An 18,406-nucleotide genomic window follows, 5' to 3' on the forward strand; every position below is an offset into this window, starting at 1 on the left:
CTGAAGACAGCCTTTTTTTTTTTTTTTTGTAGAGACAGAGTCTCACTTTATCGCCCTGGGTAGAGTGCCATGGCGTCACACAGCTCACAGCAACCTCCAGCTCCTGGGCTTAGGTGATCCTCTTGCCTCAGCCTCCCGAGTAGCTGGGATAATAGGCACCCACAACAACACCCAGCTATTTTTTTGTTACAGTTTAGCTGTGGCCGGGTTTGAATCCACTACCCTTGGTATATGGGGCCAGCGCCCTGCCCACTGAGCCACAGGCGCTGCCCCTGAAGACAGCTTTTTAATATTTGACAATTTTAATATAAGACGAAATATTCATATATCTTTTTGTTTTTATTATTTTATTCTATTTATTAGTGACTAGAATTTTTTGAGAGATAGAAAAAGAAGAAAGTGCAAAATTTATAAATAAATGAAACATCTGAATGGAATAAATCCATTCTAGCACAGTCACCACCAAGTGAGTTCTACATCCCCACACGTGCACTCAGCAGGCAGCCAGAGGAAGAAGGTTCTGGTCTGCTCCTGGCCCAAGGGTCTCTTGGGTATACCGTCTGCTGGTGACTCTGTCTCCGCAGGGATTTCACTCTCTGAGCAGGAAGACACCTCGCAGGATAATTTCACAAAACTATCAAGAATTTCTCTCTACATCAGTCTGCTACTTCCGTTTTCTTAGATATAAAGGATATTTATAGAAACCTGAAGTTTCATCATAGATTTAGAAAATTTACTTCCCCTCTTTCACCTTATATTTCCATTTATACACATTTTAGTAATAGACATTTTAATAATTATAATGCTAAATATTACAGCATACAGCTAATGAAAGTAAATACTCAGTGTTAATAGATTTTCAAAGACAAATACCTCTATTGTCTAGCAAAAAGTATACCTAAATTTTTTGCAGTTTTTCTTCATCATTCTCACCTTTCAGGGAAATAAGACATCCCAGTAACTTTGCCTCAAAATTATTAGGTAACTCAAAATAGTCATTTGTCTCAGTGATTGATTTCCAATAGTAGTCTAATGTTAAGTTTTTAATTCAATTATACTACTTGGCTGCTAGATAAAAATCTTATTTTCAATTTCTACTTTAAAATTTTTTTTTGCCTGTTACATAGTCAATATCATATGACATTAGCAAAAATTATATACATCACAACAATTTTACATATAATTAGAAATGCTGGCAACCTTCTAATTGTATTCATTTATTAAAATAATCTATACAGCAGAAGTAAGCCACAGAATCCCTCTACCAGATAACCTGAAACCTCACATAAACTTTAATATGAAAAATTTTTTAAGTTCAAGACTCTGGCTACATACAAACAACAATGAAAACAAAAATTTTCCTCATTTATTGCAACTTAAAATTCTTTATGCCAAAATTTATTTAAAATAATACACCTAAGTTTTGAAATTTATTAATATTAACTTTAAAAGTCAAAACTCTCCTATTAAATATTGCTGAATTTTTTTTTAGGGTGAGCAACTGAAGAATGAACTATGTATTCAGATATTACTGCATTCAAGTCAATAGATGCTGATTTGAACATAGAGAGAAAAAAAAAACAGGAAAAATCATCGAGTAAATGAGATACTCTTAAAATTGTCCATTTTCATGTCCACTAAAATTTAACTGTCCGTTAAAAAGGAACTGTTCATTTTAATTTGTAGAATTTTCAGAATGTTTTCCATGTTGTGTATTCCAAATGCATAAAACTCCTGCAAATAACACTGCCCATTTATTATTTTGGCTTGTCAATTCTGAAATCAATTTTTAAAAATCTATCAAAAATAAAGTAGCAGTGGCAACAGCCAAACATACCCCACTTGACACTAAAGCCATGAGCTGTAACTGGTCCTTTAATTAGGGGTCTGGTAGGAGGTCCAGGCCTGTCAGGGCTTGTTGTACAAACCAAAACTTCACTCGGACAGCTTTTCCCTTCCATATTAGAAGCAGTCAGCTACAACACAACCGAGAAAACGTTAGCATGCTTTAGTATTTCTCAATCAGTGGTGACTTTTTAACAAGGCATGATCAAGGCATCCATAACTCAGACAAACACACGTTTTTTCCTCTCTAAACTCACGTATTGATTTCACAGTATTTATTTTTTATATTACTTATTTTATGTTGGATATTAACAATTAAGACTCAATAAAGCCAGTATGTCATCACCTAGTTCATATTATTTTGTAGATGGTAAATACAGATGGGAAGGCAGAAAAAATTAGCTCCCTTGCCTAAGAGAAGGGCAACGCCACCTTGTGGAGAGATGCTGGCAGTGCCGCGGTGTTCTCGGAACCTATTTCCTCAAGTCCTCACACGTGCCACTTGCTCAGTGACTACTCTGTGGCAAATGACACCATTTGGTCCCCAATTAGAGGAGGAAGAGTGGAGTCAGAAGAAAACCCTCTCTCTAAAATGGACTTGTCACAGTGGGAAACATGGTGGCATGCGCGAATTTACTAAACAGGGCTGCAGCACAGAATGATCACAAAGTTGTGGTCTCTTTTTTGGCTATAACACAAAGTCCCTTGGTAACATTAATAGTGGCTGTTAATGACCAAAAACAGCCTAAGTGGGGAGAGGGCGGGTAACGGAAGAGAATAACAACAACTGAGGAAAAAGAAATGGGCAGAAGAGAAAGGAAAATGAAGAGCAAAAAAGAAACGTGACTGAAGGAGAAAGGTGGGTGAGAAGAGCGTGCTGGGCGGCGGAGTGACTGGAGCACCAGCATCTGGGTTGTGTCTGCCCAGGCCAGGGCACTGCCCATGCAGGAATGCAATTTATTATAATGCATCAGGGCAGTTTTCTCTCTCAAAAGTGAATTTTAAAATTAAAGCATGGTGTGCATTTTATAAATCTTATTTTAGAAGTATGCAGTGCTATTCTTGGGTGTAATGTGGAAGCCGCTATGACAAATGAAGTATCCCAGTGGGAAGTGGGAATGTGTGGTGGGTACACCTGGTTGCACAGAGTGGGGGGAGAGAGCTGAGACTCAGAAAGCGCAAGGCAAGGAATGAAAAACTACCTGCTGCGTACAATGTACGCAGTTCCAGTGGTAGGTATCCTAAAAGCCCTGACTTTACCACTGTACAATTCATCCATGTAACAAAAAACATTTGTAACTCTGACATCTGCAAAAATAAATTTAAAAAATTTTTTAAGCTGACCAAAAAAAAAAAATGTGTTGTGAACTTCAACTATCTTTTAACCTGTATACTCATTTGAAGTGGTAAATCCTGAAACATAAAACAGCTTCATTTTTAAGCAGTACAGGTACCAAAAGGACTGACTCACCCTGAACTTATACTGTGTGCTTCTTTTGAGATTTTTCACAGTACAGGTTAAATCCTCTCCAGTGTATTTTGGGTGGAAAAGATTATCCTGAAAAGGCAAAGCCAAGAAAGAAACATCAGTTTCAAGAAATCTGGGCATTATATATATACCTTGTATACAGGATTTTTTGTGGTCTCTTCCTAGCACCACCAGTGGTGGGGTTTGGTGGCTACTGCAAAGAAGAGCATCTGATGCCCTTGGAGCCGTGCACAGCACTGGAGCCTTACATGGAAATCTCGCTCTATCATGGTATAGTTTCTCTTGGGTGTGGTCAACTTTATTGTGACAAAGAAGTACATTTTGAAATTTAACAATGTTGTTGTGAAAAAAGCCTCTTGTGTTGAGGTCTTCATAGTCAAACTGCAGTACGCTGTGTAAGAAACTCCGGCTGAGGTTGCTGAGGACAAAGGGCATGCTCCTTTAAGAGCACCAGTCCACTGCAAGCTGAACACAGGCACTCACAGGATCCTCCATGGCCATCACTCACCAGACACCACCTTCTCGGCACCAGGTTGGCTCTAACCACTCAGCACCACCCCAGGGCACACAGGCTCACACCTAGCCAGAGGGGGCAGCTAAAAACAAACCTTCAAGTACATACAAAGCATGTCATGTGGGTTTGGTGCTGTAACAAACACTGAAGCTGGGACAGAGGACAGGTGGTGGTGCTAGAGGGATGATGCCGTCCAGGCTGAACACAGTAGCCACATGTATGGTTCTCTGGGTTTAAATCTATTAAATTAAAAATTCAGTAATCCTAGTACTCTGGGAGGCTAAGAAGGGTAGATCGCCTGAGCTCAGGAATTTGAGACCAGCCTGACTGAGCAAGAGTGAGACCCTGTCTCTAAAAGTGGCTGGACATTGTGGTGGGCACCAGTAGTCCCTGCTAGCTGGGAGGCTGAGGCAAGAGAATCAGTTGAGCCCAGGAGTTTGAGATTGCTGTGAGCTATCACACCATGGCACTCTACCAAGGGGGGCAGAGTGAGACTAAAATAAAAAATAAAAACTCAGCTCTGCCAGACCACAAGCGGCATTTCTGATGCTCGGCAGCCACGTGCCCAGGTGCTGCCTTAATGGAGCACAGGCTGCTCACTTCTGTCTCTGCAAAATGTTCTACCAGACAGCGCTATTCCATGGAGTGGTCAGCCAAGAGCTATTTAGAGATAGTTCCCCTTCCCTGGGGAACTGAGGGAAATGAGGGAGTGGGATGTCTAGAAGGGCATCCTAGGCAGAGGGCACAGGAATTGCAGGGTCCTGGAGGCCAGAGCAACTGGTGTGTTCAGGCAGCACCCCAAGGCTGGCAGGCTGACAGTGGAAGGACTCTGCACACGGACCCTGTGGGCGCTGTGAGCCCTGGGAGGGAGGAAAGCCGCCAAGGCAGAAAGGTTCTAGAAGACCACTGACAGGATCTTTCTGTATTTTGCAGGGTGGCTCAGGTTTTGTGTGGAGAACAGACGGTAGCACCCTAAGTGTGAAGTTGGGTATAATACTAGAAGGCCACTGTAATGATCCAGGGATGAGATGAAGGCCTGTGAATGGCAGTAGCTGTGCACATGAAGAACAGCTGGACACCTATGTGACTACTAAAGGACACTTACAGGGACTTGCTGACTGCCTGTGCACAGGGTCAGGGCCAACTACAGGGATTCTGGCTTCCCCAGCTGGGAGGAAGAGGGTGCCATTGGCGGAGATGGCATTGTTGGCTGCTGTTGGGAAGGAGGTGGAGGAGTGGTGGAAGCTGAGAGTTTTGTTCTGAATTATATAGCTGACCTAATTCACAGTGCCCTGCAGCTGTAACATGCAAAATACACGAGGGTGTAAAATCTGCGAAACTTACATTTTCATCCTCCTGAATTTCCAAGGTGTAGGTGATAACTTCCTCGGGGGAGCAACCCTCCGGCTTACCCCACTGTAATGTGACCCATGTGATACCGGCTCGAACCAGTCTGGGCGCAGAGGGCGTCTGTGGGATGGTGCCCAGTGTGTAGCACACCACCTCCTGGCTGTAGCCGCTGTAGAGAGGGGTTCAGAGAGACACGTGTTAGGAGCACATGGGAGGGCATGGCCACAAGACACGGCTCAGTGAGCAACAGCGGGCGAGGCCTCCTGCAATCACATCTCCACCCCCAGCCTGCCCCCACCTCTGTCTGCTGCTGGACAAGCTCTCCGCGTTGTGGGACAACATGTGCTTGCCCTCCCTATCTATGGGATCCCCATCTGGGGATTCAACCAATACTTTCCAATGTCGAAAATATTTGGAAAAATTCCACAAAGTTAAAGAAATCGAACCTTGAATTTGCCACGCATTGAGCCCCGGAATGGGTGTGCATATGCAGTGTCACGCCGGTGGGTATAGTGTCACTGGAGCTGGTTAAAATACCCAGGACAAGTTGGGGGCGGGGCTCACACCTGCAATCCCCACACTCTGGGAGCCAAGATGGGAGGGTCACCTGAGCTTAGGAGTTCAAGACCAGCCTGAGCAAGAGCAAGACCTTGTCTCTACTAAAAAATAGAAAAACTAGCCAGGTATTGTGATGGGCACCTACAGTCCTAGCTGCTCTGGAGGCTGAGTCAAGAGGATTGCTTGAGCCTAGGAGTTTGAAGTTGCTGTGAGCTATGATACCCTCTAGCCTGGACAACAGAGTGAGATTCTGTCTCAAAAATAAATAAATAAATGAACACACACACACACACACACACACACACACACACCCCCCGCATATCTCTCTCTCCATCTCCAGGAAGATATGCCTGCGGTGTATGCAAACACTATACTGTTTACATAGGTGACTTGACTGCCTGCAGATCTGGGTACCCAAGGGGGAGCAGGGAGGGAGGTGTGTCCTAGAAGCAATCCCCACAGACACTGGGGGGTATCTGACCTTAACGGTTTATTTTCCCCCCAAAAGCACTGAACAGAAAGTATGGCGCCATGCAATGTTCATTAAGCTATGACCAATAGCTACCAATAATTCTTCAAATCAATGTCAGCACTAATATTTGGCTGTTGATGAAATAAATGTTTTTTTACAAACATATAAGTACTGTTTTAAAAAGTCTATCGATGTTCAAACTCATTTAAAAATTCGTGCACCATAGAAGCCTTTATCATTACAACTTCTTCAATTAGTGAACTCTGGGGGGGAGAGTTCCAACTTGGGATTCTCCAAGAGGGAGCTCTGACTGGAGGGTTGAGGCCTCCCTGGCGAGGACTGCTGGGGTGGCCCCTCTGCAGTCTGGCAGCACATTGCAGACACACTGGGGTTTCAAGAGCCAAGATGAAGGTAGCAGTAGCAGGTTTTAAAAAGGAATTTCCTTGGAGCTTTACACTTCCAGATCATGTGCCTTTTTATTTCATCACCTTATTTAACAAGCTCTTCATTCTGTTGCCTTTTTTCCAATTATGTGTTTCCTGATACAAAGAAAAGGGTACTGGGCCGACCATTGTTGTTGAGCCCAGGGAAGATGCTCTTAGAACTGGGAAATCAAGGTCTTTATGGAAGACCTTTATGGAAGGCTGCTGTCTGGGTTAGGCTGCGGCAGCAAGGTGGGAACAGGTGTACTTGCTGGGCTCAGTTGATCAAAGAGGCTCATAAAAGGCTGTGCTTGAATTGCTGAGAACTCTTGATCAATGGAAAAATGTATTTTTTTTCATCACTGCTTGCTGAAAATCTTCTTAAAAGGAGTGGCCCATCCAAGATGCCCAACCTTCTTTTCAGCCTAAATGGCCTCTTTATAACTTCACAAAGTGTTACCAACCTGCCTCCTCCACCCCTGAGAGCCATTAGGGTTTCAGAGTTCACTAATTGGTGTGGAGGCACCTTCCTTGTGACTTCCAGCAACACAGGGGCAGGCTCAGAATCCTACCCCTCCAAGGTTGAAGGGTGAGAGGACAGGGAGGCGCGATACCTGGTGCCGACGTCGTTCCGTGCAGCTAGCCTGAACGTGTACCCCATTGCTGGACAGAGCTTTGTCAGCTTGCAATGCTTCTGGCTTCCGAAGAAGCACTGTCTGAAACCACCGTTTCTTTTTCCCTAAAAGAAAACAATGAAACAATTTATATACATTAAAAAAAAAAAATGACCATAAGAAAATGAAGGGGCATTGTGACTTTTTAAATTTCCTACTTTGGGCGGTGCCTGTGGCTCAAAGGAGTAGGGTGCCGGCCCCATATACTGGAGGTGGCGGGTTCAAACCCAGCCCTGGCCAAAAACAAACAAACAAACAAATAAAAAAAAAAAAACCCTGTAAATTTCCTAGTTTATACAAATAAATCAACAGAAGGTGAACTCACAGGAAGTGTCTGGGTTGAGCATAAAGCTCTGGATGATGAAATGTCATTTTTTTTTCTTTGTTGTCCTCTGTAGAGTGCTGTAGTGTCACAGCTCACAGCAACTGCTAACTCTTGGGCTTGAGCAATTCTTTTGCCTCAGTCTCCCAAGTAGCTGGGACAATAGGTGCCCACCACAACTCATGGCTATTTTTTATAGATGGGGTCTAGCCCTGGCTCAGGCTGCTCTCGAACTCATGAGCTCAGGCAATCCACCTGCCTTGGCCTCCCAAAGTGCTGGGATTACAGGCGTGAGTCACTGCACCCAGTCTGAAATCTCATCTTTAACATAAGGCTCTACAGAAAATTCTGCATCCGAGACAGGGAATTCACTGGACTTGTGGTATTTCTAAAGTTGTTTTGGTTAACAAAGTAAAAAAGGTCCTTTCAGGCACAAGGTAATGCTCCAGTTAAAGACTGTAACTTCAAAAGTCCTCTTTCTCACTTGGGTTGGTCAACACTGCCCTATCTAATCAACCAGAGTCTGCAAGCAGCCACAGGCCACTGGCTCTACACTGCACAGCTACTCACAGCAACCCTCGGCGCCAAGGGCTGGTTTGTGCAGCTACTTGGCCACACAACCCTTTCCAGCTGTGCTTCTCTGGCTGTGCAGCAGCCCCCATGTCCCTCATAGCACTCACTCTGCAGTGGTGCTGAGCTGTTTGTTCAGTGACCCCTGAAGACTGGTCACAAGCCTTTGACTCATCTTGTCCACATCTGCTTTCCTGCTAACTGGATTTAGACAGTCCCAGAGCTCAGTCAAAGATTATAGGCTGAACGTCCGATGAGCAGGTGGTACACTGCTGAACATGCCTATGTCTATCTCACAAGACTCTAAGTTTCTTATTAGGGTAGAAATGTATTTTTAATGCCTTCTTAGCCTGACACGATAATTTAAATATCTTAAAGTAAAAATAAAACACTTTAGTGGGTGTCTTTAATAGACCCATGTATGAAGAGGAAACCTATCCACCTTATCACATGCTCAGTGGCGTGTGCGCACTTGTTGGGGCTTAAAAAGTTTCCTAGCCATGCCCCACGCCCACCCAAGAGAAACTGCAGGTGAGTGCTGACGAATGCAGCATGCCAGTCAGGCCGTCTAGCCCAGGGCCTTCAGGACTATGTCTGAGGTTCCATTTATTTTATAAAGAATAAAGCAAGCACATTTTTTCCCCTAAGCAAATTTCCTTTAAACAGGCCTCCAAGTACCACATTCCAAGAAGTTTAATTAAAAATAAAACAAATACACAACTAGCCTGAATGTTGTTAGGATGGGCAGATTAAAACCACCACACCACGGTTCACTCTCCATTGACCCTTCCCTACCCCACTGCCCCAAGCAAAGTGGTTCCTTGGAAGGGATCAAAGTTTTAATGGTCTTCAAGACTAAAAGCTCCTTTCATAGGGGCTGAAAGTACATTTGGGTGTAAGAAAGCAGGCTGGGAGGTGGTGAGGCACACACCTGCAGGCTGTTTGAGTAAAGTCGCTGTGGTTGGCACCTGACAGCACACACCGACTCTGACAATTCACTCTTGTGCGCACATCTGCACGATTATATCCAGGTCACAGACACACTCTGCAAACCCCAGAGTGTTTTGTCTCCATTTCTGGGACTCGCACGATCTACCTTCTTTCCTCCTCTGTTTCTCAACTCAGAATAAACAGTAGGAGAAAGGCATGTCGGGGCAGAAGCTCTCACCCCTTCCAAATCTGACGCTGGCTCCTTCAATGCCGCGCCTCTGCGTATTTCCTGCTTGGTTACCTTTGCCCATTTCTGGTGCTTAGAACTACAGTCAGGAAATGAAAGTTGGTCTGCTCTTCACTAGGCTGACCTGTCTCGAGATGGCAGGAACCAGACTAGAACTTACTGAGAAAAGCGGGAGGCTTTGATGGCGGGAGCCAGACTTTTCTCTTAAAAGGGCCATAACACCTTAAAAGGGCTCACTAAAGAATTGGGGAGATAGCGCCACGGATGGGATCTCTGGGAAATTTTCCTATAGAGCTAACATTTCAAAAATTCTTTCTACTTCAGTATCAGGAACAACTGCTAAATCGATGCCTACCTGTTTAGACAAAGCATGACAAATATCCCCCTGGAGACAGTACCACCATGTGCGTGGAACTTAGGACCCTGCAGACAAACCCAGCATTGTGCGAACCTGGGATCATGCTTTAGAAGTTATGTCTCAGAAGTCGACAGGCCTAAGAGTGCACACAGTAATATTCTACACAGTTAAAGAATTAGAGCTTAGTGAATTTTTAGAAGTTAGTGAGTAACGCAAAAGAAAGGAAAGTAGATAAAATATTTCAAACATGAGAGAAGCTTCAGAATAAACAATATACTCATAGATCACATGGGGTTTAACATAAAAAGGATATCTGGAAAGAAAAGAGTTAATATCCAGAAAAGTGACTGCAGTACAACAGTGATCTACAGCCGAGCAGCCATGTCGGCCCTGGCCGCGGGGACGCATCCGCACATGCCCCGCGCTGGGTGTCCCTGCCAGGGCGGTAGCTCTGGGCAGGAGCGCTGCAGTGAGGATGTGTTCCAAGGTGCAGAAGTTTAGAGAATCTCTTTGTAAACCAAGGGGTATGCCAGACTGCACACAGCATTTATAAATAAAATACTGGCCAGTTCTTGATGACAGAAAGGGACAGGATAAAAAGAGCTAATGCTTTAGTAGACTGAAAGATCCATGTAGGCTGACAGGAGTGGGAATGTGAATGTTTATCACCGTTTATCAGAAATTAAATACATCCAAACTGTTACCATTGGCAAGGCTTCACAGAAAGTAAATCAGTGTTCACGTCTGACAGGCAGGGCAGCTCCATGTGGTTCTGAGATTATGATCTACAGCCAGCTGTTCCCTCTTTTAGTAAAACCTAATTTAAACTACACAGGATTACTGAGATGCTAGCTATACACGGGACACTCGCTTTTCAATATTTTAAAGTCAGCCTTGTGCAAAGTTGCATACTAGAAGATGGTCCTAATGGAAATAGGTAATATCCTGATCCTTTTTTTTTGCAGTTTTTGGCTGGGTTTATGTTTGAACCTGCCACCTCCAGCATGTGGAGCCAGCGCCCTACTCCTTTGAGCCACAGGTGCCACCCTATCCTGATAGTTTTTAGGCCAGCTGTCATTGATAATCTGGTCAAATACAGGCAGCAGGGAGAGCCGTAGCCTGGGCCTTGGGCCACTCATGTGTCAAGTGGATGAGAGGACATGCTTTCAAAACGTGGCCAGGGGATGGAAAGTGGCTGTCCACAGGAAAGAGTGGAGACAGACTCCCAGGAGCACCCCATCCAGTGCCTGGCAGGCAGGTGTGCAGTGAGGGGGCCAGCGAGTACTGGAGTCCCTGCTCTCAGTGGGGAAAGAGGAGGCCTCACCCCAGGCAAAGGAACAGTGAGAGGAGGCACACAGCCACAGCACTGCCCGCACAGGCACACAGCTGCCTGTTCGGAGCCAGCCTGGCCGCTAGGCCACTGACCTCACCTGACATGAACTGTGCGCCTCGGCCATGCTCTTCATGCTGTCTGCTGCCAGCATCAGAGCCAGGAGAGGGCAGGTTTCAGGGTTTACTGGCTGGTTTCCATTGTATAATCTTGGGCATGCCCGAGCACTTGTTTTTTACAGTTCAGGCTGAGTTCATTCAAGGGCAAGGTTAATCTTTACTAGAACGTAAAGAAATCTTGGAGTATGAACCAACTCTGCACAGAGAAACCTCCAGGTGCTCGGTCTGGCTAGGCTGTTGCGCTGCAGACCTGGGGTTTTCTCTTTCAGGCTAAGTGTTCCTCTTCTCAGCTGCCCAGCCTTGCAGTTGTCACTAACCCCTTGTCACTCCAGCTCACACTGGCCGAGAGTACCAGTTCATCAACCTGGGGAAAGGTTTCCTGCATGCCTGGCCTTAGGCCCGGGGTGCTTGTCCACCACTTCTGGTCAACACTGCTCTCTAGGAAAGGCCTTGACCTGCCAGCAAGTTGGCTCCTGCTCACAGCACACATGAGATCAATCCTGCCTCATCCTGAGCTCCTAGCCTGCCTCCATCCCCACTTCTTGTCACTGAAAGGAACCACACTGTGTATTACCCACCTCCTGCACACCACTGGGTGACTGACTCCCTCCAGGGCGTCTTGGACACCCTGATCTCCTGATGTCAGGGAAGCTCAATTTACCAAGAGTCCGCCCGGACATTTCATTTGTTTGAAACTTGGCACACAATACTTCTTTTCATTTCTAGATTCACACCATCTTTGGGAGAAAGTCACTGCTTTAGAAGACACAGGGCACCACCTGCTCTGCCAGCACCTGTTCCCTCAGCTCCCTCTGCACTTTTTAGAGGGTCATGCGTTTCGTTACAAGTCTGGAAAATATTGAGAGTCCACATGTTGCAGGTTCTGTAATTCCTGCTAAATTCTGAAGAAGAGCAATAACCTCCAACTGAGCCCCTGAGAGGGGCTCAGTCACAGAAGAGAGGGGGGAAGGAGCATGGGGACCAGGGGAAATTTGGGTCTTACGAGCCACACGGCAGGAAATGACTGCCCCGGAACACTCCCAGGACGCGACAACCACCTCAGGGACAAACATCTTCTCCCCAAGGGGAAAAGAAAGCCTAATTAAGCAATGTATTCTTTAAAATGAAATTTGGAGATAAATTATAAATAGAAAGGGTGACAAAAAAGCATACACATTTTAACAATGGAAATCATAATACTCAATATATGCCAACAATGGCACCTCTAGTAATTACAAAAGCCAAATGTGACTTAGTGTGATGACTTTAACACGGCTGTTTCCTGTCTTCACCTGCACAGTTTCTTTGCACCCTCTGCATAATAGGTTTTAAGTTGGTGAAGGAGCATGTTCTCGATTTTCTCTTGTGCTCCTTTACTACTTACTTGATTCTCCATTTTCTTTCTAATCTACTGTTTAAAAACTGAAACTCAGGCAGTGGCCTACTCCCATAATCCCAGCACTTTGGAAGGCTGAGCAGGAGCAGCACTTGGGGCCAGAAGCTCTAGACCAGTGGTTCTCAACCTTCTTAACCGCCTCCTGCTGCTGCGACCCTTTAATACAGTTCCTCATGTTGTGGTGACCCCCAACCATAAAATTATTCTCGCTGCTACTTCATAACTGTAATTTTGCTACTGTTATGAATCGTAATGTAAATATCTGATATGCAGGATGTATTTTCATTGTTACAAAGGGGTCACGACCACAGGTTGAGAACTGCTGCTCTAGACAAACCTGGGCAACATAGTGAGACATTGTCTCTACAAAAAATTTAAAAATTAGCAATGCAGGGTGGTGGGCTCTGTGGACCCAGCTATTCAGGAGGCGGGAGGATCACGGGAGACCCATGAGTTCTAGCTGCCCTGAACTCCCATTTCATGAGCTGTGATCATGCCACTGTACTCCAGTCTGAGCAGCACAGCAAAATACTGTCTCAAAATTAAAAATGCTATTAAATAAAAATAAAGGTTATAAATACATTTATATATGTATTTATATCCTCCTTAAACAAACAAAATAAAAATGTAAAGCACCTTGCAGAGTCGCCTGAAGGACAAGACACAGGACCATGGTTTTCTGACACAAGGACTGAGGTGGAGACAGCAACCAGAGGAGATGGTTTATCTCCTGGCTCCTTGTCTCTGTCACTAAGAGTTCAAGCAGAGTGACCCTTCCCTTGCTGAGCAGAGTGGTGCTCAGTGCGACTCTGAGGCACATCTCGCCAGCTAGCTGAGCAGTGCTGCCCTTTACTGCCCCTCTCCTTTCTCCTTCTCTCCGGAACACTAAGAAGAGAAGAAGGGGCAGGAGAAAGAGTTATGCTGGACCTTCACAGTCCATAGTGTGGCACTGAACACTCTGAGGACATGGATTCTAAAACACCGTATGTGCAAAGGTAAAGGGAAACTGTATTAATGGGTTTTCAGGACTGAAAGGAAAAGCTTTATGTTACAAGGTGGCAATTTTAAACAGTCTAAAAATTCTTTGATCACCCATCCATTGAGGAATAGCATCTGGGTCCTTTTCTCTTGAATGTGGGGGGCTTGTGACTCTTATAACCAAAGGGAACAGAAGTGCAACTGGGTGATGTGTAGGGCTGGGCCTGAAAAGGTGACAAAGCTCCCGGGTCTTCGCTGTGACAGTCGCCTCATCATTCTGATATTTTAAGGCTGCCAGGCTGTGAGGGAGTCCCAGGCAGGATTAGCAGGCCATGTGGACGGCCTCCAGAGAGGGCCAGGCCTACAAGATTGTGGGTAAAGACATTGCCAGAAAATTGACCCCAGCCCCAGCTAGTGAGCATGCCAGGTGAACCCTGCTGTAATTACAGCTCCATCACGGAGCTCCCAAGCCCAATCCAAATCCCTAGCAGAATCCACAAGCGTAAGACAGTGATTGTTTTAAGTCACCAAGTTTTGAGTATTATACTGATCTATTTTGATATCCATGTATGTTTGCAGTATGAAGTTTTATCCCACCGAATTTCAGCAAACTTTCACAAATTCCTGCCACATTCTCATCAGCCAGGACGTGAGGGCCTATATGTGAAAAGCTAGCATACACAACAACGTCTAACGTGTAAAAGGCTGTGTTTTCTACATGCACACAGTACATGCCTTTTCCCTCAAAGTCATTCAAATTGTTTTGGCAGAAGCTAAAAATAAGTTATATTCCTAGACAATAAAGATCAACTATATTTGCCAGTCAAGAGCTATGCAGTTTCTTCATCTTATAGAAGTACATTTAAGACTAAATTATGATTTTCTTTTGAGACAGAGCCTCAAGCTGTCCCTCTGGGTAGAGTGCTGTGGCACATAGCTCACAGCAACCTCCAACTGCTGGGCTCAAGCGAATCTCCTGCCTCAGCCTCCCAAGTAGCTGGGACCACAGGCGCCCACCATAGTGCCTGGCTATTTTTTGGTTGCAGCCATCGTTGTTGTTTTGGCAGCCCAGGTTGGATTCGCCGCCACCTTAGGTGTATGTGGCTGGCGCCTTAGCCACTTGAGCCACAGGTACCAAGCCTGAATTATGATTTTTAATAATGCTGCCCCAAGTTTAGAGAATGCTAGGGAGAGCTTTTTTTTTTTTTTTTTTTTTTGAGACAGAGTTTCACTTATTAACCTTTGGCAGAGTGCTGTGGTGTCATAGCTCACAGCAATCTTTCAACTCCTTGGGCTTAGGTGATTCTCCTGCTTCAGCCTCCTGAGTAGCTGGGGCTACAGGTGCCTGCTACAAGGCCTGGCTATTTTTTTGTTGCAGTTTGGCCACGGCTGGATTTGAACCCGCCATCCTCGGTATATGGGGCCGGCGCCTTACCCACTGAGCCACAGGCACCGCCCCTAGGGAGATTTTTAAATACAGACATGCAATGGTCTTTGGGGGACAGTTTAGGTATGACATAGTTTTAAAACTATAGGAGTAAGCAAATAAATAACATTTCAAAAGACTTCCTCCTATAACCAGGTTTCTACCTCTCTGGGTATCTGTTTACAAACACATAATGGGGTAGAGCTCCAGGAGGAAAACCAGTTTACACACTGTCTGCCTACTTGAAAACTGGTAGCTACGTATATAAGAACTATTTGATTTAGTTCACAAAACACAACTAATTTTTAAAGATAAAAACAAATGTTTAGGGCAGTGCCTGTGGCTCTAGGAGTAGGGTGCTGGCCCCACATACCAGAGGCAATAGATTTGAGTCTGGCCCCGTCCAAAACTGCAAAAAAAAAAAGTTTAAAAAGAACGTATTTGTTGCTTGTGTCAGCCTGTAAAAGGATGTAACCAAAAGACTAAAAACAGTAACAAAGGAATATCTTCAAGTCGCTTTTTCCTTCACTAGCCTACACCTTTACAAGGCTGACTTCTGTAGGTGGAGAGATGACCCCTGTGCACAGACTGGTTCCCCATGTCCGTGGCCATTCTGCACATGTAACTCACAGATAACCCGATTAATTCAGGCTAAACATGCCCTACCAGAGCAATTCTGTGGATAGTGGAGGCAGTGGCTCTGGCTCACGTTTCTAACTGCCCGGGTGCGAGTCACATGGAAGTGGGTACTCCAGCATCCTGGCACTAGTGGGTGAAGTTGGCTGATACTTTCAATTACCTTTAAATTAACAGACTGGAGGCCAACCTTCCTGCTGTCCTTGTGACAGCTTCACTCCCGGCACGAGAATATGAGCGGCTAATAGGAGGGTGCGGGAGTCCACACGAGTCCACACTTGCTGGTATTTGCCTGCTCTGTGCCTCTCCCCCTGGCCCCTTCGCTCACAGGTCCTTTCACAGCCACGCCTGTACCTGCCTTCCCAACCTTCTCCCACCAGGTCTGTAACCGCCTGCTACGTGAGTTATGTGAATCTAGTTATCAACTGTCATGTGCTATGGCTGATGGCGCTGGGTCCAGATGTAAGCTGTGTGATTCTGGGCTGGGCACTCTCTCTATAACACCATAATTCAAACTTGCCAGAAATGGCAATGATAAATCAAAATAAATAAATAAAACTGCATTGGCCAAGTGAACCCCGCCAGGCACTAAGATGCAGTCTGCCAGGGTGTCTATATTTAGAAGCTGTTCCAGCACTGGCTGGCCCTGGGCAACATCAAAGATAAATGTTGGCTGGAGAACTAAAGAGCAGGTGTGTGCTCAGCACAGCCGTGTACATGGGTGGCAGGGGGAGCCCAACAGGGAGGACACTTGACTGCTGGGCAGATTCAAAGGTTCCTTGTGACAATCCCCACCTACCCCAGGGATGCGGCCTTCATGCCACTGAGCATCTTGGCACAGAGGACACTGCCAAAGGAAGCAGGGTGGAATGGCTTGTGGCTGAGCACGTTACCCCATGGCATACTAGTTTTTCTGATAGTGGGTGAGGTGTGGCTGCCTGAAATAGCCACGGATGATTACCAGGTCCTCTGATTTCAATAAACAAACATAGTTTTTATATATTTCTCCAAATATGGAGGTTCATCTGGTATCAAGCCCTTTGATATGATCAATGTGCTAAGGGAGCCTCAGTGAAGGAGAGGGGGGGAGCAGGGAGGTCACCTTAGAAAGATGCTAGTCCAGCTTACAGATGGGCCCAGGGACAGGTGGGCATGGTCCACCACCCAGTCAAGGAACAAGGTGGCTTTCTTTCAGCTGGCAACCAGCAGGCACAACAAACACAAGTTGATAAATAAGGTGCCAGGAACCGAGATGAGATTTGTAATTTACCTCAGCTAGAACCCTCCCCCAAGTGTGCTGCCCAAACACACAGCCTCATCCTGTGCTCATGACACATGGAGACAGGCAGGGGACAGACCTGCCACAGGTGCGTGGCTGTCGGGCCGAGGACCCCAAGGAGGGGGCTCCTTTTAATTATGCCTTAGCTCCTAAAGACCTTCTGAGTCATAAATGCTTTTTCAGCTAGTTTCCATCAATAGTAACTAAAATGGGGGAAGCAATTCTGGGGCTCTTTGGTTTTTAAATTTTCTTCCAATGCCCCCAACGCCCCCTATTCCCACCGGCTCTTTGAAACCATCCTCAGATGCGGCAGGGAAAGTCCGTGATGTAGCAAAACATTGCCACTTTGCCAGGATGGATCTGGTTCAGGGTACTGAATAAAAGACGGTCTCTGATGGGCAGAGTGGCAGACAAACCCAGGACCCCACCATCCAACCCCCAATGGCAGTCCCCAGCAATGACCAAAGAGCAAAGGGCCTGGCAAGGACACCTTCCTGCTGTTTCAGCCGGGCTGTGGGCCAGGCTGGAGTAGAAGCTGGCCTTCCCAGACATCTCCACAGAGCTGCTGTGCAGCTCTCCTATAGCCGCACAGCCCCTTGCAGAGACAGGGTCCCCAAATTCTCAGGGAAGCTGTTTCCTCATCCATTCTGGGGGACCCAGGAAGTCACTCTGCTTGCCAGCACTCCACCAGCCTCTATTCCAGCCGCTGCTGTCTAACCAGAAATGTGGAAATTCACTCATGCCAAGAAGCATTCTGAGAGATTATCATCAACATTAATTACTCCACACTTAAGCCAAATTGGAGTCTGATTAATACATAGTTACTGTGTGTCTCCTACAGGCCAGCTCAGTCTCTAACTAACCTGGCTGCTCCTTAACTAGGCAGGTATCAGCAGCTGCTCCCGGACACGGCTCTGCGCAGGCCTGCAGGGCTCCCTCGCAGGCTCCACCTGCTGCTGGCCTTTCCTGCTCTCTCTACTTCCTCGGGGTATTTCCTCATGGTTTCTGAGGTATTTATTTCCTCTTAGTCCACTGTGTTTTACAGCTGTATTGGCTCCGCAGTCACCAGGAAAACCAGATGTGAACTTGCTTTTGGGCTGAGTCACTGTGAGGAAGGTTCTCAACAACCCCAGAGTCACTGACGCACAGAGCAATTTTCTGATTCTTCCACGGTCCCCACATGCCATGGGCCAAAGCTGTGCTGACATTACTACATCCACACACGTATCCACCCACCAGGGCACCACGAGGCCTAGGGACAGCTACATTCACCCTCACAGCTGCAAAGGCACCGCTTACCGCAAATTAGCACAGGTCTAAGAGTAGACATACCACAAGCTATAGTTCCATATATAGTTTCTTAGCAGAAGTCTTATTATTTTATTTTATTTTATTTTATTTTTTTTTTTTTGAGACGGAGCCTCAAGCTGTCCCCCTGGGTAGAGTGCCATGGCATCACGCTCACAGCAACCTCCAACTCCTGGGCTCAAG

General features: G+C 45.9%; 1 protein-coding gene across 2 annotated transcripts in view; it reads right to left on the reverse strand.

Moving 5' to 3' along the window:
* The window catches only part of FNDC3B (fibronectin type III domain containing 3B), a 371,182-nt gene that overhangs the window by 64,471 nt on the left and 288,305 nt on the right, over positions 1–18,406 (reverse strand). For both annotated transcript variants that reach the window (XM_023515748.1, XM_003794293.3), the window contains exons 12-15: positions 7,265–7,389; positions 5,193–5,367; positions 3,317–3,403; positions 1,838–1,976 (exon numbers count right to left, since the gene is read on the reverse strand). In XM_023515748.1, coding sequence (XP_023371516.1) covers positions 1,838–1,976; positions 3,317–3,403; positions 5,193–5,367; positions 7,265–7,389 — 526 coding nt within the window. The remainder of the gene's footprint in view (positions 1–1,837; positions 1,977–3,316; positions 3,404–5,192; positions 5,368–7,264; positions 7,390–18,406) is intronic.

Source organism: Otolemur garnettii, unplaced genomic scaffold (assembly GCF_000181295.1).
Source record: "Otolemur garnettii isolate 467f Iridium unplaced genomic scaffold, OtoGar3 scaffold00078, whole genome shotgun sequence".
In the NCBI taxonomy this organism is placed as follows: Eukaryota; Metazoa; Chordata; class Mammalia; order Primates; family Galagidae; genus Otolemur; species Otolemur garnettii.